General features: G+C 35.1%; 1 protein-coding gene across 2 annotated transcripts in view; it reads left to right on the forward strand.

The window, feature by feature from the left end:
• The window catches only part of COL4A5 (collagen type IV alpha 5 chain), a gene marked incomplete at its 5' end in the record, with an annotated part of 234983 nt that overhangs the window by 82635 nt on the left and 127493 nt on the right, over positions 1–24855 (forward strand). For both annotated transcript variants that reach the window (XM_080795346.1, XM_080795345.1), the window contains one exon: positions 17602–17661. In XM_080795346.1, the coding sequence (XP_080651472.1) occupies positions 17602–17661 (60 nt within the window). The remainder of the gene's footprint in view (positions 1–17601; positions 17662–24855) is intronic.

Below are 24855 nucleotides of genomic sequence, written 5' to 3' on the forward strand. Positions count from 1 at the left end.
TGCTCTCTGCTGATCAGGGAGTTCATTGCGGGGGCCTGATCCTGGGACTCCAGGATCATGACCTGAACCAAAGGCAGATGCTTCACCAACTGAGCCACCCAGGTGTCCCTCTTTTCGTAATTTTTATTTTTGATTTCTGATGGTATATAAAAATATAATTCACTTTAATATATTAGTTTCTTACCTGGCAATTTTGCTAAACTTTATTATTTCTAATTTCTATGTATATTCTTTAAAATTGTCTATGCAATCATATCATCCATAAATAACATTTTTGTTTCTTTTTTCAAGCCTTTCCTTTCCTTTCAACAATGGCGAGGGCCTAGGTTAAATCCAACTGTCATATTTTTTTTTTAAAGATTTTATTTATTTATTTGACAGACAGAGATTACAAGTAGGCAGAGAGGCAGGCAGAGAGAGGAGGAAGCAGGCTCCCCATGGAGCAGAGAGCCCGATGTGGGGCTCGATCCCAGGACCCTGGGATCATGACCTGAGCCGAAGGCAGAAGCTTTAAACCACTGAGCCACCCAGGCGCCCCCCAACTGTCATATTTTATTGAAAATTTTTGCACTTACATTAATTGGTAAGATTGACATCTTATTTTCCATTCATATTGAGGCCTATTTCAGTTAGGTGTCATGGTTATGTCAGTTTTATTCCTCTTTTTCTGTTCTCTGAAAGAGTTTGATTATATTTAAATTATTTGCTCTAACTTAATTGCATTATGGTCAGAGATCATGTTCTGCATGAATTCTGTCCTTTGAGATTTGCTTGGACTTAACCATAAAACCCAGAGTATATGTGGTCAATTTTTATAAATATCTAGGGGGTGCCTGATCTAAATATGTGTTCTTCATTTGATGGGTACACTGTTTTATGTACGTTCACTAGAACAAGTTTGTAATCCTGTTTAAATCTTTCTACATCTTTAGATTATTTTTTTCCTCCATGTTCTGTCAGTCAGAGATCTGTTTAAAATTTGCAACTATGATTGTGGATTTGTCTGTTTCTCCTTGTAGATCTGGTACTTTTAACTGTGTGTACTTGAGAATGTTACTAGTGCATACAAATTTAGGTGTTTTTAAAGTGTATTTCTTGGGGTGCCTGGGTGGCTCAGTTGGTTAAGTGTCTGCCTTTGGCTCAGGTCATGATCCTGGAGTCCCAGCATTGAGCCCCATGTCAAGCTCCCTGCTCAGTGGGGAGTCTGCTTCTCCCTCTCTCTCTGCCCCTCCCCCTGTTCTATTTCTCTGTCTCTTGCTCTCTCTCTCAAATAAATAGGACCTTTTTAAAAAAGTGTATTTCTTGTGAACCAAACCTTTTATCATTTTGAAGTGACCCTATTTTCTTTTATGATGCTTTTTGCCTTGAAGTCTGTTTTATCTAAAATTAATATAGTGATACCAGTTTTCTTTATTACATGTATGATACAACGGTTTTCATCTTTCATTTGAACCTTTGCATGTAACCTTTTATTTTTGATGTCTCTGGTAAATAACATACATGTTGCAATTTGCCCTTTTTTTGCAGTCTGAGGATACTTGCTTCTTAAACACTTTCATCAATGTACTTAACCACCTAACTTTTTGGTGACAATATTTTCAAAAAATTGAAAGAAGATATCACAAATACCACTGTATTGTCCCTCTGGATTCAACACTTGCTAGCATTTTACCATATTTGCTTTATATTTTTATGTGTTTTTCTCTCCAGTGTCTGTGTGTGCAAGTTTAATGATTATGTAAGTATTTGTGTGTATATATACTCTTCTTTTTTGCTAAGCCATTTAAAATTTGCAAACATCGTGTATGTTACATGTCTAAATACCTCAGCATGCATCATGCCTCACCAAAAGAAAAGGACATTATACTATGTAAACATATCATTATCACACTTGAAAAAATTAACAATGAGTAAACACAAGTGGGGAGAGGGGCAGATGGAAGGGGAGAAGCTGTCTCCCCACTGAGCGGAGAGCCCAAAACTGGGCTTGATCCCAGTACCCTGGGATCATGACCTAGGTCCTAAAGGCAGACACTTAACTGACTGAGCCACCCAAGCACCACAACAATTATTTTAAGGTATAATCTAATATTCAAGTCATATTCAGATGTCCCTAATGGTCCTTAAAAGTCTTTTATAGCTGTTCATATACTACATTTGTTTTGCTTCCTTGAAATTTTAAAAATCTGGAATGTGTTGGAAGAAAATTTACTATAGATCTCTCATGTTGCTGTATCTCTTGAGAGGAGTGGAGCTGGCTTTTTGGTCTGGACTATCTTTTAAAGGGTATTTATGTAGTGAACAGCTTGAAAAGAGGAAAAGCCAGGTTTGTTTACTGTCCAGTATAATAAAGCAAAGGTCAAGCAAGCTTACTGCCCATTATAAAACATATGGGTTTTCTAAACATTCAGTTTATCTACTGTAACAACAATGTGTATGTGAAGGCATTACCTTGTCTGCTTCATGTCATCCTGTGGAAACTGGATCAGGGAAGCCAGGGCTATTGCTGTGAATAATAAATTATTATCTGGTCAAAACATCTTGTATTTTCTGCCAGTATCCATGAAACTATGGCAGGCTAACTTGTTAGCTTCCAACTAGGGCAAAATCTCAGAACCCTGAATGTTCTTGACAGAATGGTCTTCCCACATTTTTTTCATGACACTGATTTTTTTAAACAGCTTCATTGAAGTATAATTTACATAAAATTCACTCACCTGAAGTTCACAATTCAATACTTTCTAGAATATTTACAGAGTTGTGACACCATCACCAATATCAGTTTTTGAACATTATAATCAACCCCCAAAAGAAACCCTTAGCTGTCACTCCCTATGTCCACCCAACACCCTAGCCCTAGGCAACCACCAATCTAGTTGCTTTCTTTATAAGTTTGACTATTCTAAACATTTCATGTAAATGGAAACATTCAACCTGTATTTTATGTCTGGCTTTTAGCACTTAGCATAATGTTTTCAAGGTTCATCCATGGTATGGTGTGAATCAGTACTTCATTTCTCTTTATTGGTGAATAATATTCCATTGCATGCATATACTACATTTTGTTTGTCAGCCCATCAGTTGATGGACATTTGGGTTGTTTTATACTTTTTAGACTACTCTGGATAATACTCTGAACATCTGTGTATATGTTTTTGTGTGGATATATGTTTCTGTTTTGCTTATGTATATATAATTAGGTATGGAATTGTAGAGTTGCTGGGTCATATTCTTGAGAAACTACTGAATTATTTTCTAAAGCAGTTGTACCAGTTTGCATCCTCATCAGCAATATATGAGGATTCTAATTGCTTTGGAATCCTTGTTAACACTTGATATTGTCTATTTTTTATTATAGCTATCCTACTGTGTGTGAAGTTATAGCTCATTGTAGTTTTGATCTGCATTTCCCTGATTGCTGATGATCTTCAGCATCTTTTTATGTGTTTAATGGACATTTGTATATCTTTTTTGGAGAAATGTCAATTCATATTCCTTTGCTCATTTTCATTTTTATTTTATTTTTTATAGTAAAAGGGTTCCTGTATTACTCTCCTGCATTCTCCTTCTGCCAGTTTCTCTCAGCTGTGTAATTATTTTGCTATCAGAGAGTATAACTCTTACAAGCTGTTATATCATGATAAGTAATTCTCCTAGGATTTGCCTTCAGAGTTAATCTAAAATTTGATAAAAAATTGATACTAATATAATTATCTAAGTATCAGTCACACTTAGAACTTGATATTTTGATTGGATGCAGAGACAAAAATTTTATAATTATAAGCCACAAAACCTGTGGAGCTCAAAAAAGAATCTTGAATTATAGTCAAATGTAGTCTTACAGATTCATTTGGTTTGTTTCCAATTTGGACGATGACATTCTTTTATAGATTTTTTCCTGAAGATTTTGTCTTTATTTTTCTGGTTATCATTAAAAATACCTTCTTCATCACATCACTACTTTTTACCAGTTTCTTAATTAATCTCCTCGCTGGATATAAGTACTAAAATAGTTCCAGATTTGCACATAAAGATATACATCCATTTTCCTAAGACCAGCATATGATATTGCCTTGTCTTTCATACCCTACAACTAGTTTTTTTCATCTTTGCCATTCTTTATTTGCTTAAGAAATATTTCAAAATTGAATTGATTTAATTATCAATAATTCCAAACATTTTTTATTTTTTCATTTTTTTCTGTTTTCTCTTGCTTATTTGCTTAGGTAGAAGTATAATTAACACAGTGTTGTATCAATTTCAGGTATACAATGAAATGATTCAATAATTCTGTACTTTACATAATATTCCCCACATTAAGTATCATCATCATCTGTCACCAAACAATGTTTATATAATATTATTGACTATATTCACTATGCTGTACTTTTCATCTCTGTGACTTATTTATTTTGTAGCTGAAAGTTTATACCTCTTAATCCCCTTTATCTATTTTACACAGCCCCCAACCCATCTCCCCTCTGGCAACTACCTGTTTGTTTTCTGTATTTAAGAGTCTGGGATTTATTTATTTATTTATTTATTGGTATTTTGTTTGTGCATTTGTTTTGTTTCTTAAATTCCACATATGAGTGAAATCATATAGTGTTTGCCTTTCTCTGATTTATTTCACTTAGCATTATACCCTCTGGGCCCATCCATGTCATTGCAAATGGCAAGATCTCATTCTTTTTTATGGTGGAGTCATACTCCATTGTGTGTATATATCACATCTTTTCCATTCATCTATTGATGGACACTTTGGTTGCTTCCTTTGCCCATTTTTAAATCGGGTTATTTGTCAGTAAGTTAATAAGTGTTCTTTATATATTCTGGATACAGGCCCCTTATATGTACGTGATTTACAAACATTTTTCCACTTCGTAGGTTGTCTTTCACTATCGTGATAGAGTTCTTTGAAGCACAATTTTTAAAATTTGATTAAAATTTTAAAAAATAAATTTTCATGAGATTTAAAACATAACTATTTTTTTCTTTTATCGTTTGTGCTTTTGATAACATATGTAAAAAGGCTTTGACTAACCAAAGGTCAGCAAGATTTAGTTACATTTTCTTTTTTAATTTTTTAAAAATTTTTATAAACATATAATGTATTTTTAGCCCCAGGAGTACAGGTCTGTGAATTGCCAGGTTTACACACTTCACAGCACTCACCACAGCACACACACCCCCAATGTCCATAACCCGACCACCTTCTCCCTCCCCGCCTCCCCCCAGCAACCCTGTTTGTTCTGCGAGATTAAGAGTCTCTTATGGTTTGTCTCCCTCCTGATCCCATCTTGTTTCATTTATTCTTTTCCTACTCCCCAAACCCCCCACGTTGCATCTCCACTTCCTCATATCAGGGAGATCATATGATAGTTGTCTTTCTCCGATTGACTTATTTTGCTAAGTATAATACCGTCTAGTCCCATCCACATCGTCGCAAATGGCAAGATTTCATTTCTTTTGGTGGCTGCATAGTATTCCATTGTGTATATATACCACATCTTCTTTATCCATTCATCTGTTGATGGACATCTAGGATCTTTCCATAGTTTGGCTATTATGGACATTGCTGCTATAAACATTCGGGTGCATGTGCTCCTTCAGATCACTACGTTTGTATCTTTAGGGTAAATACCCAGTAGTGCAATTGCTGGGTCATAGGGTAGCTCTATTTTCAACTTTTTGAGGAACCTCCATGCCGTTTTCCAGAGTGGTTGCACCAGCTTGCATTCCCACCAACAGTGTAGGAGGGTTCCCCTCTCTCCGCATCCTTGCCAGCATCTGTCATTTCCTGACTTGTTTGTTAATTTTAGCTATTCTGACTGGTGTGAGGTGGTATCTCATTGTGGTTTTGATTTGTATTTCCCTGATGCCGAGTGATGTGGAGCACTTTTTCATGTGTCTGTTGGCCATCTGGATGTCTTCTTTGCAGAAATGTCTGTTCATGTCCTCTGCCCATTTCTTGACTGGATTATTTGTTCTTTGGGTGCTGAGTTTGCTAAGCTCTTTATAGATTTTGGATACTAGCCCTTTATCTGATATGTCGTTTGCAAATATCTTCTCCCATTCTGTCAGTTGTCTTTTGGTTTTGTTGACTGTTTCCTTTGCTGTGCAAAAGCTTTTGATCTTGATGAAATCCCAGTAGTTCATTTTTGCCCTTGCTTCCCTTGCCTTTGGCGATGTTCCTAGGAAGACGTTGCTGCGGTTGAGGTCAAAGAGGTTGCTGCCTGTGTTCTCCTCAAAGATTTTGATGGATTCCTTTCTCACATTGAGGTCCTTCATCCATTTTGAGTCTATTTTCGTGAGTGGTGTAAGGAAATAGTCCAATTTCATTTTTCTGCATGTGGCTGTCCAATTTTCCCAACACCATTTGTTGAAGAGGCTGTCTTTTTTCCATTGGACATTCTTTCCTGCTTTGTCAAAGATTAGTTGACCATAGAGTTGAGAGTCTATTTCTGGGCTCTCTATTTTGTTCCATTGATCTATGTGTCTGTTTTTGTGCCAGTACCATATTGTCTTGATGATGACAGCTTTGTAATAGAGCTTGAAGTCTGGAATTGTGATGCCACCAACTTTGACTTTCTTTTTCAATATTCCTCTGGCTATTCGAGGTCTTTTCTGGTTCCATATAAATTTTGGGATTATTTGTTCCATTTCTTTGAAAAAAAAAAAAGGATGGGATTTTGATAAGGATTGCATTAAATGTGTAGATTGCTTTAGGTAGAATAGACATTTTCACAATATTTGTTCTTCCAATCCATGAGCATGGAATATTTTTCCATTTCTTTGTGTCTTCCTCAATTTCTTTGATTACTAATTTATAGTTTTCTGAGTATAGATTCTTTGCCTCTTTGGTTAGGTTTATTCCTAGGTATCTTATGGTTTTGGGTGCCATTGTAAATGGGATTGACTCCTTAATTTCTCTTTCTTCTGTCTTGTTGTTAGTGTAAAGAAATGCAACGATTTCTGTGCATTGACTTTATATCCTGACACTTTACTGAATTCCTGTACAAGTTCTAGCAGTTTTGGAGTGGAGCCTTTTGGGTTTTCCACATATAGTATCATATCATCTGCAAAGAGTGATAGTTTGACTTCTTTGCCGATTTGGATGCCTTTAATTTCTTTTTGTTGTCTGATTGCTGAGGCTAGGACTTCTAGTACTATGTTGAACAGCAGTGGTGATAATGGACATCCCTGCCGTGTTCCTGACCTTAGAGGAAAAGCTTTCAGTTCTTCTCCATTGAGAATGGTATTTGCAGTGGGTTTTTCATAGATGGCTTTGATAATATGAGGTATGTGCCTTCTATCCCTACACTTTGAAGAGTTTTGATCAGGAAGGGATGCTGTACTTTGTCAAATGCTTTTTCAGCATCTATTGAGAGTATCATATGATTCTTGTTCTTTCTTTTATTAATGTATTGTATCACATTGATTGATTTGTGGCTGTTGAACCAACCTTGCAGCCCTGGAATAAATCCCACTTGGTCGTGGTGAATAATCCTTTTAATGGACTTTTGGATCCTATTGGCCGGTATTTTGGTGAGAATTTTCGCATCTGTGTTCATCAAGGATGTTGGTCTGTAATTCTCTTTTTTGATGGGATCCTTGTCTGGTTTTGGGATCAAGGTGATGCTGGCCTCATCAAATGAGTTTGGAAGTTTTCCTTCCATTTCTATTTTTTGGAACAGTTTCAGGAGAATAGGAACGAATTCTTCTTTAAATGTTTGGTAGAATTCCCCTGGGAAGCCGTCTGGCCCTGGGCTTTTGTTTGTTTGGAGATTTTTGATGACTGTTTCAATCTCCTTACTGGTTATGGGTCTGTTCAGGTTTTCTGTTTCTTCCTGGTTCAGTTGTGGTAGTTTCTATGTCTCTAGGAATGCATCCATTTCTTCCAGATTGTCAAATTTGTTGGCGTAGAGTTGCTCATAGTATGTTCTCATAATGTTTGTATTTCTTTGGTGTTGGTTGTGATCTCCCCTCTTTCATTCATGATTTTATTTATTTGTGTCCTTTCTCTTTTCTTTTTGATAAGTCTGGCCAGTGTTTTATCAATCTTATTAATTCTTTCAGAGAACCAGCTCCTAGTTTCATTGATTTGTTCTATTGTTTTTTTGGTTTCTATTTCATTGATTTCTGCTCTGATCTTTATGATTTCTATTCTCCTGCTGGGTTTAGGGTTTCTTTGTTGTTCTTTCTCCAGCTCCTTTAGGTGTAGGGTTAGGTTGTATATTTGAGAGCTTTCTTGTTTCTTGAGAAAGGCTTGTATCGCTATATATTTTCCTCTCAGGACTGCTGATTTAGTTACATTTTCATTTAAGGGTTTTTATAGTTTTAGCTCTTGCATTTAATTAATGATCCATTTTGATTTAATTTTTATGTATGGTGTGAGGAACTTGAATATGCAAGTTCATTGGTTTGCATGTGTATATCCAATTGTCTCAGCCCTATTTGCTGAAAAAACCTAGTATTTTCCTTTAGTAAATGTTCTTGACCCCCTTATAAAAACAAATGCATCATAGATGCATGGGTTTATTTTTGGAGTCTCATGTCTATTCTTTTGATTTATGGTTCTGTCCTGATGCCAGTTTGATTACTGTAGATTTGTAGTAAGTTTAGAAAATGAGAATTCTGTGTTCTCCAACTTTCTTTTTCAAATCTGTTTTGACTTTTGAGGTATCTCGCAATTTCATATAAATTCCATATCAATTTTATATATATTTAGTTATCTTTATATTCCTGAGTATTTTATTCTTCTTCACACCATTGTAAATGGATTATTACTTAATTTCATGCTAGTATATGGAAATACACTTTTTTTGTATATTGATTTTGTGCCTTGTAACCTTGTGAACTTATTTATTAGATTTAATAGGATTTTCTCTATATAGGACTGTGTTATATGTGATTAGAGATAGCTTTACTTCTTCCTTTTTAATATGAATGGCTCATTTTCTTGTCTAATTACCCTGGCTAGGCTCTGTAGGATGATTTTGAAAGGAAGTAACAGACTAGACATCCTTGTCTTGTTCCTGATATGTAGGGAAAGGATTCAGTCTTTTACTAGTAATTATGATGTTCGCCAAGGGTTTTTCGTAGATGTCTTTTATTAGCCTGAGGAAGTTCCCTGCTATTCCTACCTATATCTGTGGTAATGTCTCCTCTTTCATTCCTGATTTTAATAATTTGAGTCTTTCAATCAAAAAGTCTTTCAACAAAACTCCTTAACTTGAGTGTCTCTTTCTTGTTGGCTTGTCAATTTTGTCAATCTTTTCTAAGAAGCAACTTCTGGTTTCTTTGATTTTTTTCTATTTTTCTATTCTCCACTTAACTAATTTCAACCCACATATGTATTATTTTCTCTCTTCTACTTGCTTTAGGTTAGTTTGGTCACTTTTCTAATGTCTAAAGGTTAAAGTTTAGTTTATTTTTTTGAAGATTTTGTTTATTTATTTGACAGAGAGAGAGAGACAGCGAGAGAGGGAACACAAGCAGGAGGAGTGGGAGAGGGAAAAGCAGGCTTCCCATAGAACAGGGAGCTTAATGTGGGGCTCCATCCCAGGACCCTGGGATCATGACCTGAGCTGAAGGCAGATGCTTAATGACTGAGCCACCCAGGCACCCCAAAAGTTTAGTTTATTGACTTGGCATCTTTTTTAAACATAGACATTTACTACTATAAATTTCCTGTAAGGGATACTTAAATGCATCCCACATTTAGTCTGTTTAGTCTATTATATTATTTCCATTCTTTATTTTATTCTCAAGCTTTTTGTATATTTTAAACTATTGGGTTTTCCTGTAGACATCATTTGATCTGCTTTTTTATATAGTCTGACTACCTCTGAATTTTGATTGGCTTGTTTAATGCAGTCATATTGTTTTGATTGATATAATTAGATTTCTGTCTGCCTTCTTTGTCTACTGTATTTCTTGTGCTTTCTTTGTTCTTCTGTTCCTCCTCTACAGTCTCCTTTTTAATTAAGTGAATATTTTCTAGTTAAATATTATAACTCCTTTAATGATTTTCTCCACTATTTTTTGAGTTGTTTTCTAGTGTTTGTTCTAGTACTTACCATGGACACAATAATCTGTCAGAATCTACTGAAGATTTCTAGCAACTTAATTCCAGTAAGATAAATATTACTCCTATGAAGCTCTAGTCCCTTTTTCTCCTTTTTATGTTGTTATTGTAATACATCTTACATCTATATATGTTACAACCTCAGAAATACATTGTTATAATTAGAACTTCCAGAGTAAACTTAGGTCCCTTAGGGAGAGCTTCAGAGCTCTTTGGTTCCCCAATCTACCACCACCCAGGGAAAACTTCTGTGGCAATGTTCCAGAGTGGGGGGGGCAGGAAGAGTGACCTGTTTCTCTTGAAGTGACACTCTGCTTTATAAGCAGGGGGGCACAGGGAAGGACCATTTGGTCTTCTCATCTTGCTTCTGCTAGCATCAACCCTATGCTCTGTGGATGAGCTGTGGTTGGGGCAGTTGAGTACAGTACTGTCAGTCTGCCATGCCTAGAGTATAGAGCTTTTGTGTATGAGTTGAGGCTGTGTAGAAAACAAAAGCCTTAGAATTCTCAGCTGTTTTAGGTTAGAATAGAGCTTGTGCAACTTGGAACTGGGCAGGGGGAGAGTGATAAATTCCGATGACCTGTTGAATTGAGATGCTGTAGTGCTCAGCTGGAAGCTGGAGGAAGAAGGAGCTATGGGTTCATATCTACTTCCACCCCTTGTGGAGCTTTTGTTAAGCTGAGCAGGAAACGGAGAGAGGAAGGGAGTGGGTCATGGCAAAAATGCCATAGATTCTTGCTGTTCATACTGAGATTTAGTAAATTTTGTTGAATGGTGTTTCTTCATTTGAGGTAGCTTCTTAGGGCAATATCCAGAGACATATATTTTGTTTGTTTGTTTGTTTGTTTTAAAGATTCTATTTATTTATTTGAGAGAGAATGAGTGAGAGAGAACATGAGAGAGTAGAAGGTCAGAGGGAAAAGCAGACTCCCCAAGGAGGTGGGAGCCCGATGCAGGGCTCGATCCTGGAATTCTGGGATCATGACCTGAGCTGAAGGCAGTCACTCAACCAACTGAGCCACCCAGGCACCCCCCACTTTTTAAAAAATATTTTATTTATTTATTTGAGAGAGAATGAGGGAGAGAGAGCATGAGAGAGGAGAAGGTGTTTGTTTGTTTTGATTTCACCAGCTATTGTTGTTTTGCGAGGGAGATGATCCTCAGAGGTCCTCAAGCTGTCATTCACAAAGCCTGGCATGGCATTGGCATTTTGGAGAGTCTGTGGTAGTTGTCCTTCATATATACCACATTCCACATTTGTCTGATTATTTCCTTATATCATGTCATTTTACACGTACTTATACTTGACATAATTATTGTTATATTTCTTTTATTTTTCCTTTCTATTCTAAGATAGCACTTTCTTTCTCTCTTTTGCCTTTTTATGGATTTATTGAGTATTGTCCCCCTCCACTCCTTTGGAATTAACACCTCACTTACCTTCTTTTAAGGTTTACCCTAGGAATTAGAATACCTAAGTTGTATGCTTACCTTATCAAAGTCTAAAGTAATCAATACCCATCCATGCATGTTTTCCACACAATTACAATGACCTTAGAATACTTTAACTTCACTCATCCTCCCCTGACTTACATTGTATTATCACTGTTTTTCTTTTAGTTCTGTATTTTTGAACCCTGCATCTCTTTTTATAATTGTGTTTTACAGTTACTATTTGTTTAAATTCACCCACAAATTTACCACATTTTTTTTCTCCATTAGTTTTCATATTTTAGACCTTCCATTTCAATTTCATTTCCTTTCATATAAAGACAGAAGATACTCAAAAGGTTTGAATTTCTTTTTGTGTTGTCCTGTTGTGGACATACTTTCTCAGTTTTTATTTGTCTAAAAATGTCTGTATTTTTACCTTGTTGTTGAAAAGTATTTTTACTGGGTAAAAAAATATAAGTTGACAGTTTTCTCTCAGTATGTTAAAAATGTCATTCTAGTCTGGCTTTTGTACTTCTGAGAACTAATCTGTAAATTAATTGTCACTCCTTTGAAGGCAATCTCTTTTGTCTTTCTTGATTCTTTTAAGGTCATGTCTTTGTTTTTATGTTGTGAGGTTATACTATTTTGTGTCTATTTTGGGGTTGGATTTTTCTTCCATTGAATCTGCTAGACTTCTTCAATTGCAGATCTCATTATTTTTAAAAACTCTTTGCCATTATCTCTAACTGTTGTCCCTGCCACATTCCCTCTTTTACCTCTTCTTCTGTAAACCTAATTACCTGTATGCTATACACTTCCTCACTTTTTCTACCATGCTTCTTAACTATTATTTCACAGTTTCCATGTTTTATCTCTGTAATATATTATAGACAATTTGTGTTAACTTTGTCATGTTATAAATTTTACTCTCTTTAGCTATATATAGTCTACTTTGAAGGTCATCCACTAAGTTTTAAATTTCATAATTTTTACTTACAAAATTTATATTTTATTTCAATTCAGTTACATCACCTTTTTTTGTTTACAATTTCTTGGTTCATTTGTTATTTTCCAATTTTAAGAATACCTTTCATAATTGTAAACATAGTTACATATTTTGTGTCTAGTAATTCTAATATCTGAAATTTTTGCCAAGCAGTTTCTGCTGTCAGAAGTTTCTCCTGGTTTTTGCTTATGATATTTTGCTTCCTTGTATGCTTAGTGATTTTTTAGTAGGATATCTTATTTTCCTTTCAAAAAGTTTTTTTTTAGAATTCTTTGAGGTTCACTCTGAAGGTATGTTTTTCTACACAGACTTTGTGTGTATTTCTTTTTTTTTTTAATTTTTTTAATTTATTTGACAGACAGAGATCACAAATAGGCAGAGAGGCAGGCAGAGAGAGAGGGGGAAGCAGGCTCCCTGCGGAGCAGAGAGCCGGATGCGGGGCTCCATCCCAGGGCCCTGGGATCATGACCTGAGCTGAAGGCAGAGGCTTCAACCCACTGAGCCACCCAGGAGCCCCTTTGTGTGTATTTCTGCCCAGGCTCTGGGAGGTCAAAGCAATTAGAGTCTGCTCTAAGCACCTTCGCAGTTGGAGGTTACTGGGCCACCCAGCTAAATGCTAATTTGGATTGTAAATCTGTATGTAGGCCAGTTTGTGGTTATATTTTCTCAGAGATATGTCCCCCCAACCCCCGGTACTCACTGCTGAGTGCCAAGATACCTTTCTTAAAAGTTCCTGGGGAAGCAATTGTGGGGTACTTTTTTTTTTTTAATGTATGAAACACCTTTAACCTGAAGAAGTTGTGAAAAAAGAATCTCAAATTCTCACAAGTTTGGTCAATGCCCTCAGGGCAAAAGTAGTTTCATTGTTTGTTTACTGTTTTTTTTTTTCCCCTCTAGATTTTGGCCTGATAAATCCTATTGTGCTTCTTTTTGGTGCTTTAAGATATTTTTACATTTTAAACATTTTTAGTTTTTTTTTCCAAGCAGTCATATCAGTCGGGATACTTAGCCACATCTTGGAATATTTCTTATTTTTCTATGCCATTATTTTGTAATATATATATTTTGAATCACTGAATCAGAATTACCTAGAGATGTTTACTAAACTTTCAGAATCTGGTAGCCAATTTCAAACTAACTGAAATAGCATCTCTAAGATGGGGTCCTAGTACCTGAATTTTTGTGAGGTTCTTTAAATGATTGTAATGCATATAGAAGTTTATTTTTATTCATACTTTTAATTCTCATATCTGTTTTTTTTTTTTTACTGTAGGAGCCTGAGATCTGAATTTATTGTTTTCTATACTTGTTCTAGCACCATATGTTCATCAATCCATTATTTTCACATTTATTTGATATGCCAACTTTTATCATACAGTAAATGTGTGTGTGTATGTGTGTTTCTGGCCTTTCTGTTATGACTCATCAAGCTGCCCATTCTTTGAATGATACCATGCTGTTTTAATTATTATAGTTTCATGATGTATTTTACTATGTGATAATAAAAAATCCTCCACACTTTTTATTATTTTCTCCTTAAAACATTTAAAACATTAATATAGTTGCATTATTTTCTTGCTTTAAGAATATTCAATGACTTTGCAGAATTAAATAGCTTTTCCAGTTTTTAAAAGAACTTTCTTTTTTTGGCCTTATCTCCTCCTATACTTTTTTCATATGGACTTAAGAAGTCCTTAGAGTAAGGTATTTAATGTTTATTTTACCTGGCTCTTTGCCCACAAAAATTTTGTGTTTTAATCTTAGTACTTGCCATGGCCATTTTTGCTCTAGATGTCTTTCTGCCCATCCTTCAAAATTGAAGTCAAGTTATTTACTTTCTTTCTCTGCAGAGCTGTTGTGAATATTCCTAAGCTAAACGGAACTCCCTTTCTTAATTTTGACAGCAATTATTGACTATACCACTCCTTTTTACTTGGTAAATCCTACTGAATCACAGGTTGTAAAAGCTGGAAGCTTCTGAAAGAGATTATATTATCCATCTTTGTCATTTTACCGAAGAGAAAAAACTGAGTTCTAGAGTATGGGAATTGACTTGTTTATAGTCTCCTAATGATTCAATTGTTGAGGTAAACTCAGAATGTATTTCTTATATTTTAGAGCTCATTCTGTTACCATTGTCTCCTACATCATTATTCCATTGTATTTAAATTTATATTTATGTAGGCATAGGGTTTTTTTTTTTTTTTTACTAGATTGGAAGTTTCTTAAAGGCAGCGTTCATGGCTACACATTTTTTGGTATCACTAATAGCCCTAAAATTGTGCTTTGTACTTACTGGACACCTAGTAAATATTAGCAGCTGTTGGTAAAAAACAAGTTGCGCCATTAACCAAATGTCAGATTGGGGCTAGTTCCTTGTGGCCATCACTGCTATAACTGTATGGAAAGTGGCATCTAGTGGTTGGTGTGTGTATTACAATGCCTTTAAACATCCCACCCCCTGCCCCCCAGCTCCAGTCTCATCATGATGTAGGTAGAATAAATAGAATATAAATTAAATTTTTAAATTGAATGCAAACAAATATAAAATGTTTTAAATAGTGACCTCTCTAAAGTACAGCTACATGTTAAGCAATAAAGAAGTGAAAAAAGATGAAATTATTAATTTTAAAAAATATACTGTATAAAATTACTTCCAAAATAACATGCACACATATTTAAAGTTATATTGGTTGTTTACAGATTATATTAGGATTTGGAGGATTTTGTTGGATACTGAGAAGCCAGAAATACAATTGTAAAGAAAATTCACATAGTATCTTCTCCATATTAACAAAATCCTCTGTCTATTGCTTTGCATTGTTCTCAGGAGGTTAATTTACATTTTAAAAAGAAAGATTTTTTAGTGAAAGATGAAAATAGAAAGTTACACCATCTTTTACTTGTAACACCAGAAAATGATGATCACATATTTACATTTAAAATAGAGACATACATTCCAAAGTCAAATGTTATTTTTAGATGTATAGCCATTTTAGATTATCATTTACTCCTCCATTAATGCATGTCACTGATTATTGATAATATGAGCAATCTAATTCAGTGAATATGACCATTGGCAGTCTTTATCTTGTGAATCAGTGGTTTCTAAAATTTGTATGTTTGTACTTTGAAATCTAGAATTCATGCTTACCCAAAACTATTAAATATCTTAAATTAACCTCCATTCCTGACACACTGTAATGTAATTCTTCTGTATGGAATTCAGAGAGCAATATGTACTATCTTTGCATCTTCCACCTGCACCTAACATAACGTAGTGGGTGATCACCAAGTATTTGTTGAGTTAGTTTTATATGTTGGAAGGACCTGTGTCTTATCTGTCTTTAGTGCCTAGCAAGTTTTCTGGCCTCTAATCATGCCCAATTCATGTTTGATGAGTAAGTTTGTATAAGTCCATTTACCTTGTGATGTCATTGATGTATAATACTAAAACCAGTGTATAACCTAACCACATATATATCACAAATAATAGCTGCATAGCAGACTTTAGATTAGAGATGTCAGGAGCATTTTTTACTGGAACAACATCTTGCATTGTAAGAGATTAATTCCCAGCCTCAAGCCATGTTGTTTGCTTTTATCAGGAAAAGAAGTTTGAACATGTGGCTCGCTTCTAATTACAGCTGAGTGTGAGTGGGTTAGGAGTTAAGAGTAGAAGGATGAGGTCAGTAGTTTGATAAGGAAATGGGAAAATATGCTTGTAGTGGTTGGAGTAAAGGAACACAGGGAATGCTAGGAAGGAGGCTAAGGTATTTTTAAGTCATGGTCTTTCAAGACTAAGCATTGATACACATTACTTGGTATTTACATCACATAAAAGTTTCTTATTTAATGAGAAGCATACCACCGTATTGTACTTAAATGGTGAGCTATCTACATATGTTAACTAATTATGATTTGTTTTTCTAAGAAGTTCAGCTTTATGCTAGGGTATAGGGTAGATCTGGATGGCAGAAGTCATCTACTGTCTTGTTCTCTTATGGGTTCTTATTTTATTTTATTAATTTATTATTTTTATTTTATTTGACAGAGAGAGATACAGTGAGAGAGGGAACACAAGCAGAAGGAGTGGGAGAGAGCAAAGCAGGCCTCCCACCAAGCAAGGAGCCCAATGCTGGGCTTTGATCCCACGACCCTGGGAACTTGACCTGAGCCAAAGGCAGATGCTTAATGACTGAGCTACCCAAGCGCCCATATTTTATTTTATTTTTTAAAGATTATTGTCTTCCACCCAATGTAGGGCTCAAACTCACAATCTCAAGATCAAGAGTCGCTCTACTAACTAACTGAGCCAGCCAGGTACCCCTCTTACGGGTTCTTATTTTAGAGGAGAATATTTTTCTAGCTTCAAGAACTCAGTTCTTAATATGAGTTAATGAACTTACTAGTAGTGGCTCTTTAGACTATCTAGACTGTGGGTGCTTGCTTTGGCAGCATGTACACTAGAATATCTAGACTGTGGGAACATTTGTGGTAAAACTGTTGGAGTCATTTTGACTGAGCTACTAGTGATGAGACAGAGGGAGCAAATTTTAAAAAGTTGGTAAGAGATAGCGTTATGTATTTTATGCTCTGTGATTGCTCATAAATGCCAAGATACATGCAACTTCAACTAGCAGACATCTTTGGCTAGTTGCCAAGGTCATTGCTAATATAGATTGAGAGGTCATGTCTTCCATGTGATGTTAGGACAAAACAAGGAGTTCCTAAGAGCTTGGACAAGTGACAAATCATATTACAGGTCTGAATTTGAATTCTTTTTAATTTTTAATATCTTTAATATCTTTTAAACAAGATATTTTTCACTTTAAAATTATAAAAATTACATATGCTCATTGTGGAAAAATTAAAATGGAAGTGTGTACCATAAAAGGTGAAAGCTTCCCCAGAGGTAACCATTGTTTGCAGTTTGGTATGTATTCTTCCAGATATTTTTCTGCCATTTGGTTTATAAGTTTGGATTGCTAAATTTAGTTGAGGGATAAGTCAGAGACTCGTTTTCAGATTCATATTAAATAATTTCCGTCCCTTTTTTTCTTCCTTACAGGCTTGCTATGGGTGTTCTCCAGGATCAAAATGTGACTGTAGTGGTGTAAAAGGAGAAAAGGTAAGATTTGAAATGAACCTTTGAAAACTTAGTAAAACCAGTAAAGTAGTGTTTTAATGTGTTTTTAAAAAAGAAAACAGGGCTCTACCTCAGCATCTAAGTAAATAAAATGACTTCTACCATACTGCTTATTTTAGATAGCTGTAAGGATTAGATTATATCTCAGGGGTTAGCAAACAGTTTCTGTAAAAGACCATAGAGTAAATATTTTAGGCTTTGTGGGCCACATAAGTTTTCTGTCACACATTTTTCTCTCATTTTTAGAAATAGCCCTTTAAGGGTGTAAAAAAATTTCTTAGCTCTTGGACTATACAAAACAGACTTCTTACTGCATTTGGTCTGAGAGCTGCAGTCTGCCTATCTATGATCAATCTTGTTGAACTCACTGATTTAAGACGCAGAAGAAGGGAAAAACACTTAAGGAACCTAACATCAGGTTACTAATCTGTGTTGGCTATCATGCTAGACAACTTCATATATTTTTATTTCGTTCGTGTAAGTTAATGATTGGTGAATCTCTATTTTATCACACTTTTCCCATAGCAGCACCTTTATTGTGTACATGTGATAACTACAAAGTAAGTATTGGTGAGAATTAAATAGCTTAAACCCAGCCACTCTGAGTCAGTGACTGACAATGAAGTTAGAAGACTAAGAAGGTATAACGAATTGTGGCCTAAAGAGAATTGTGCTAGGAGAAAGAGGTTCGTACTCTAGTCTCCACTGTCTGGGGCTCAAATATTTTTGAATGAATCAGTGAATATTACTAATTATATATGATAAAGTTTAGGATAGTATTTCAAGAGCATATTCCATTTACAGATACAGAAGGTCTACTAACATTAAAAATGTTTAAAAGTCCTGGAGTAAAGAAACCTATTTGTTCTGCAATGCTGTATTTCCAAGCTCCATCTGACTCACTTCTTCCTAACAGAGCTCCTGTTACTAATAATTGACCAGTCTTAAATAGGACACCTATTCAAGTGACATTAGTTTGAGGGGAGTAATTTTATAGTAAGTGTGTGTTTTCTGTAGTGATAAAAAGAGAAACGAGATTCATTTATATTGGTAGAGCGACTTTAAAAAAGATTTTATTTATTCATGTGAGAGAGAGAGAACGCATGTGCAAGCATGAGCCTGGGGTTGGGGGTTAGGGAGAGGGAGAAGCAGACGAAACTTACACCTACTTAATGGCACAGGAGAGTGACCAAAAGCAGGAAAAAAGTAGAGAGGATTCTACCCTAGAAAGAAAGGAAGTCCACTGGGCAAGTTTGCACTTACGGACTTTTCTCCTGAGTGCATCCTTCAGTCTGCATGGCAGAGGATGGCTAGAACCCAGACAAAAAGCCACAGTCTTACTGGCTTAAGAAGTTAAGAAGACAGAGTTGAGGATGCCAGAATGACTGTAAAGTGATGAGAGATATGCTGCAATAGAAGGAGGCACAGAGAGCACAGCCCAAAAACTTACCTGTAAATTCCACCAAAATTCTTGGTTGAATCCTGAACTTTGTATGTATAGGGGAAGATTCATTCAACCCACCGAAAACAACAGCTGGAAGTCTTCAATAACTGAACATAGATTTAACTGCTATCCATTGAATGGAAAACAAAGTTTTAAGTTTAAGTTCATTTAACTATTTCCAAAAACAGAAGTTCAGTACACTTCAGAGGAAGATAAAAGAATCTAGGATGACTATAACATACAATGTCTAATTTGCTATTAAAACTTACTAGGTTTAAGAAGTAACAGGTGGGGTGCCTGGGTGACTCAGTGGGTTGATGACTCTGCCTTCAGCTCAGGTCATGGTCTCAGGGTCCTGGGGTCGAGCCCCACATTGGGCTCTCTGCTCAGCAGGGAGCCTGCTTCACCCTCTCTCTGCCTACTTGTGATTTGTCTGTCAAATAAATAAATAAAATCTTAAAAAAAAAAGTAACAGGTAAAAGTGATCCATAGTCAAGAAGAAGACTCATGAATGAAAACTAACTCTGAAATAACACAAGTGTTAGAATTTATAGACAGATATTTAAAACAGTAGGATAAATCTATTTGTTGATGTAAAGGGAAATGTGCTCCTATGAGTGAACAAATAGAGAGTCACAACAGAGCACTGGAAACTTAAAAAAAGGGGCAATCTAGATTTGAAAAGCAAAACATGAGAAAGAACAATTCACCAGTTAGACTTTTAACAGTAGAATCGTGATGATGAAAGAAAGGGTCAGTAAATTTAAAGATGAATCTGAGGAAAGATATAATCTGAAGAAAAAAGAGAACAAAAAGAAAACAAAAGCATAGGGCCTCACTGACCTGTGGGACAGTATTACATGGTTTAATGCAAAATGTAAATGGAGTCCTATAACAATGGGAGAGAAGAAAACAGGGGAGAAAAAGGAATAATAATTAAAGGGGCAGTAGTAATGACAAGAATTTCTCACACTTGGTAAAAAATACTAATTTACAGATACAAGAAATTTAGCACACCACAAGCAGAATAAAATGAAGAAATAAAAATGAAGCTATACCTAGGCACATCATAATGAATCAACTGAAAAAACAGATTTAAAGAAAATCTTGAAAGAAGCTAGAGAATAAATACACATTACATACAGGGGCATAATGATATGAATGATGCCAGACTTCTCATCTGAGAGAATGGATACTGTACAATAACGTAAAAACATTAGAGAGTTGAAAAATCTGCAAACACAGTTGTTATATACAATGAAAATAGAAATAAAGACAAACAAACAAAAACCAGACTCTTAAATACAGAGAACAAACTGGTAGGTGCCAGAGGGGAGGTTGTGGGGAATGGGTTAAGTAAGTGAAGGAGGTAAAGATGTATAAATCTCCAGTTATAAAATAAACAAGTCATGGAGATGAAAAGTACAGCACAGGAAACATAGTCAACAATAATGTAATAAAGTTACTTGGTGACAGGTGGTGACTACATTTAGGGTGAACACCGAGTAATGTGTAGAATAGTGGAGTCAATAAAGTCAAATTTAAGACATTAATAAAGTGAGGTAATTCTTCATCAGCATATCTGCATTAAAGGAATATAAAGAAATTTCTTCAGGCTAAAGGGAAATGCGGATTTCCGGGAAGGAATTGAAAGCACTAGAAATGGTGTATATATGGGTAAATATAAAAAATGATATCTTTTTCCCCTCTCTAAATTTATTTACAAGACACAACTGTTCATTTAATTTTTTTAGTAATTTTTTTTAGTACTGAATATTTTATTTCATTTTTTAAGTTTTTATTTTAATTCCATTTAGTTAACATACAGTGTTATATTAGTTTCTGGTATATAACACGTCCATGTATCACACAATGCTCATCGTGATGATTGTAGTCCTTAATCCCCATCACCTATTTCACCCCATCCCCCCACATACCTCCCTTCTGGTAACCGTCAGTTTGTTCCCTGTAGTTAAGAGTCTGTTTCTTGATTTCTCTCTCTCTCTCTCTCCCCCCGCTGTGTTCATTTGTCTTTTTTCTTAAATTTGACATATGAGTGAAATCATATGGTATTTGTCTTTCCCTGACTTATTTCACTTAGCATTATACTCTCCAGCATCATCTGTGTCATTGCAAATGGCAAGATTTCATTCTTTTCATGGCTGAGTAATATTCTATTATATATATACATATACCACCTCTTCTTTATTCATTTATCAACAAGTAGACACATGGGCTGCTTCCATATCTTAGCTATTGTAAATTATGCTGCTATAAACATAGGGGTACATGTTTCCCTTTGAATTAGTATTTTTGTATTCCTTTGGTAAATACTCAGTAGTGTGATTGCTGGATCATAGGTTAGCTCTATATTTAACTTTTTGAGGAACCTCCATACTGTTTTCCAGAGTGGCTGCACCAGTTTGCATTCCCACCAATAATGCAAGAGGGTTCCTTTTTCTCCACATCTTTGCCAATACCTGTTGTTTCATGTGCTGTTCATTTTAACCATTCTGATAGGTGTGAGGTGATAGCTCATTGTAGTTTTGATTTGCATTTCTCCAATGGTAAGTAATGATGGACATATTTTCATGTGTCTTTTGGCCATCTGGGTGTCTTTGGAGAAGAGTCTGTTCATGTCTTCTGACCATTTTAAAAAATATATCAGCTAATTTTATTTATCTTATTTTTTTCATCCCCACAAGAGTCCTCTTTAATACCTATCACCAGCAACTCTCAGTTTGTTCTCTTAACTATACAGTCCCTATGGTTTGCCTCCCTCTCTGTTTTTTTCTCATTTTATTTTTCCTTCCCTTCCCCTATTCATCTCTTTTGTTTCTTAAATTCCACATATGAGTGAAATAATATATTTATTTGTCTTTCTCTGACTTATTTCACTTAGCATTATACTCTCTAGTTCCAACCATGGTTGTTGCAAATGGCAAGATTTCATTATTTTTGATGGCTGAGTGATATTCCATGATATATATGCCACATCTTCTTTGTCCATTCATCAGTTGATGGACATTTGTGCTCTTTCCATAATTTCGCTATTGTTGATAGTATTGCTATAAACATTGGGGTGTGTGTGCCCCTTTTGAATCAGCACTTTTTTTTTTTGAATCAGCACTTTTGTATCTTTCTGTAAATACCCAGTAGTGCAATTGCAGGGTCATAGAGTAGTTCTATTTTTAACTTCTTGAGGAACCTCCATATTGTTTTCCAGAGTAGCTGCACCAGCTTGTGTTCCCACCACATTGTAAGAGAGTTCCCCTTTCTCCGTATACTTGCCAACATCTGTTGTTTCCTGAGTTGTTAATTTTAGCCATTCTGAAAGGTGTAAGGTGGTACATCATTGTGGTTTTGATTTGTATTTCCCTGATGATGAGTGATATTGAGCATTTTTTTCATGTGTCTGTTAGCAGTTTGTATGTCGTATTTGGAGAAATGTCTATTCATGTCTTCTGCCCATTTCTTAACTGTATTATTTATTTTCTGGATGTTGATTTTGATGTGTTCTTCACAGATTCTAGATTCTAGCCCTTTATTCTACATGTCATTTGCACATACCTTCTCCCATCCACCAGTTATCTTTTAGTTTTATTGATTGTTTCCTTCAGTGTACAGAAGCTTTTTATCTTGATGAAATCCCAGTAGTTCATTTTCACTTTTGTTTCCCTTGCCTTTGGAGATGTGTCTAGTAAGTTGTTGCTGCAGTCATGGTCAAAGAGTTGCTGCCTGTTTTTTCCTCTAGGATTTTGATGGTTTCCTGTCTTACATTTAAGTCTTTCATCCATTTTGAATTTATTTTTATGTATGGTGTAAGAAAATGGTCTAGTTTCATCACGTCACTGTCGTTTTCCCAACACCACTTGTTGAAGAGACTGACCTTTTCCAATTGGATATTCTTTCCTGTTTTGTTAAAGATTAACTGGCCATATAGTTGTGGGTTTATTTCTGAGTTTTCTGTTCTGTGCTATTGATTTATGTGTCTATTTTTGTGCCAGTATCATACTGTTCTGACTACTATAGCTTTGTAATATAACTTGAAGTCTGGAATTGTAATGCTTCCAGCTTTTTCTTTTTTGAGATTACTTTGGCTATTTGGGATATTGTGTGATGGATAGAAGATTGTTGAAAGCATAGCATGAGAGCTTCAAAATACATGAAGCAAAAGTGACAGAATGAAAGGGACAAATAGACAAATCCACAATCATAGTTGATAGATCCTAATACACCTATCTTAGTCATTGACAGAACAACTAGAAAAAAAATCAGTAAAGGCATAGATGATTTGAATTCCATTATTAACAACCTAGACCTTAATTGACATATATGAAGTCCTACATCCAATTATAGAATTTTTTTTTCCCATAGGCAGATGGAATTTCTCCATGATAGACCATATGATGTGCTATAAAATGAGGCCCTATTAATTCTAAAAGATTGTAAACAGAAGTATATATTCTCTGACTACATGGAATGAATATGAAATCAATAATAATAAGATATGTAGAAAATTCCCTACTATTTGGAAGTTAGCAAACACTATTCTAAGTAACTGATAGACCAAAGAAGAAATCACAAAGAAAATTAGAAAATATATCAAGTTGCATAATGATTAAACTGCAGTATACTAAGAATTGTAGGATGGAGTTAAAGCAGGGCTTAGTGGGAAATAACTTTAAATACCTATGTTAGAAAAGAAGAAAGCTTTAAAATTACTGACCTACATTCTCCACTCAAGAACCTGGAAAAGGGCAAGTAAATCAAATTTAAAATAGGGAAAAGAAGGAAATACACAATAGAGTACACAATTCTAAGACAGTATAAAACTATAGTAAACATGATAGTGTATTAATAGCAAAGGAAGAGACATATAGATGAATGGAACAGAATAAAATTCCATAAATAGACCCACAGAATACATAATGAATTGATTTTTTTTTTTTTTTACAAAAATGCAAAGGCAGTTAGGTAAAGAAAAGATAGTCTTTCAACAAATAGTACTGGAACAATTAGATGTGCATATGCACAAAAATGGACTTTGGCTCATTGCTTGCACGATATACAAAAATTAACTCACAATAGATTGTAGAAAAACTTAAATCTAGGGGTGCCTGGGTGGCTCAGTCATTAAGCGGCTGCCTTCGGCTCACGTCATGATCCCAGGGTTCTGGGACCGAGCCCCGCATTGGGCTCTCTGCTCTGTGGGAAGCCTGCTGCTCCCTCTCCCACTCCCCCTGCTTGTGTTTCCCCTCTCGCTGTGTCTCTCTCTGTCAAATAAATAAATAAAATCTTTAAACAAAATAAAACCCCTAAATCTAGACATATTTTAGGAGAAAACATAGGAGAAAAATCTTATGATCTGGGTTAGGCAGATATTCCTTAAGATACCAAAAACATAATCCATCAAAGAAAAGGTTGATATCTTGGAACACTGAAAAAATAAAGTAAAATAAAAAAAAAAGAAAAGGTTGGTAAATTGTATTTCATCAAAATTAAGAAATTATTCTTTTTTGAAGACATTGTTCAGAGAATTAAAAGACAACCCACAGTCTAGGAAAAAATATTTGCAAATCACTTATCTCATAAAGAGTCTTATATATAGATTATGTAAAGGAATTTCAAAACTCATTAATAAAACAAACCCCCAAAATAAAATTAAATTAGAAACAAAGTAGCAAAAGATTTTAAGTTACTTCACAAACTAAGATATGTAGATGACAAAT

Source organism: Martes martes (assembly GCF_963455335.1).
Source record: "Martes martes genome assembly, chromosome: X".
In the NCBI taxonomy this organism is placed as follows: domain Eukaryota; kingdom Metazoa; phylum Chordata; class Mammalia; order Carnivora; family Mustelidae; genus Martes; species Martes martes.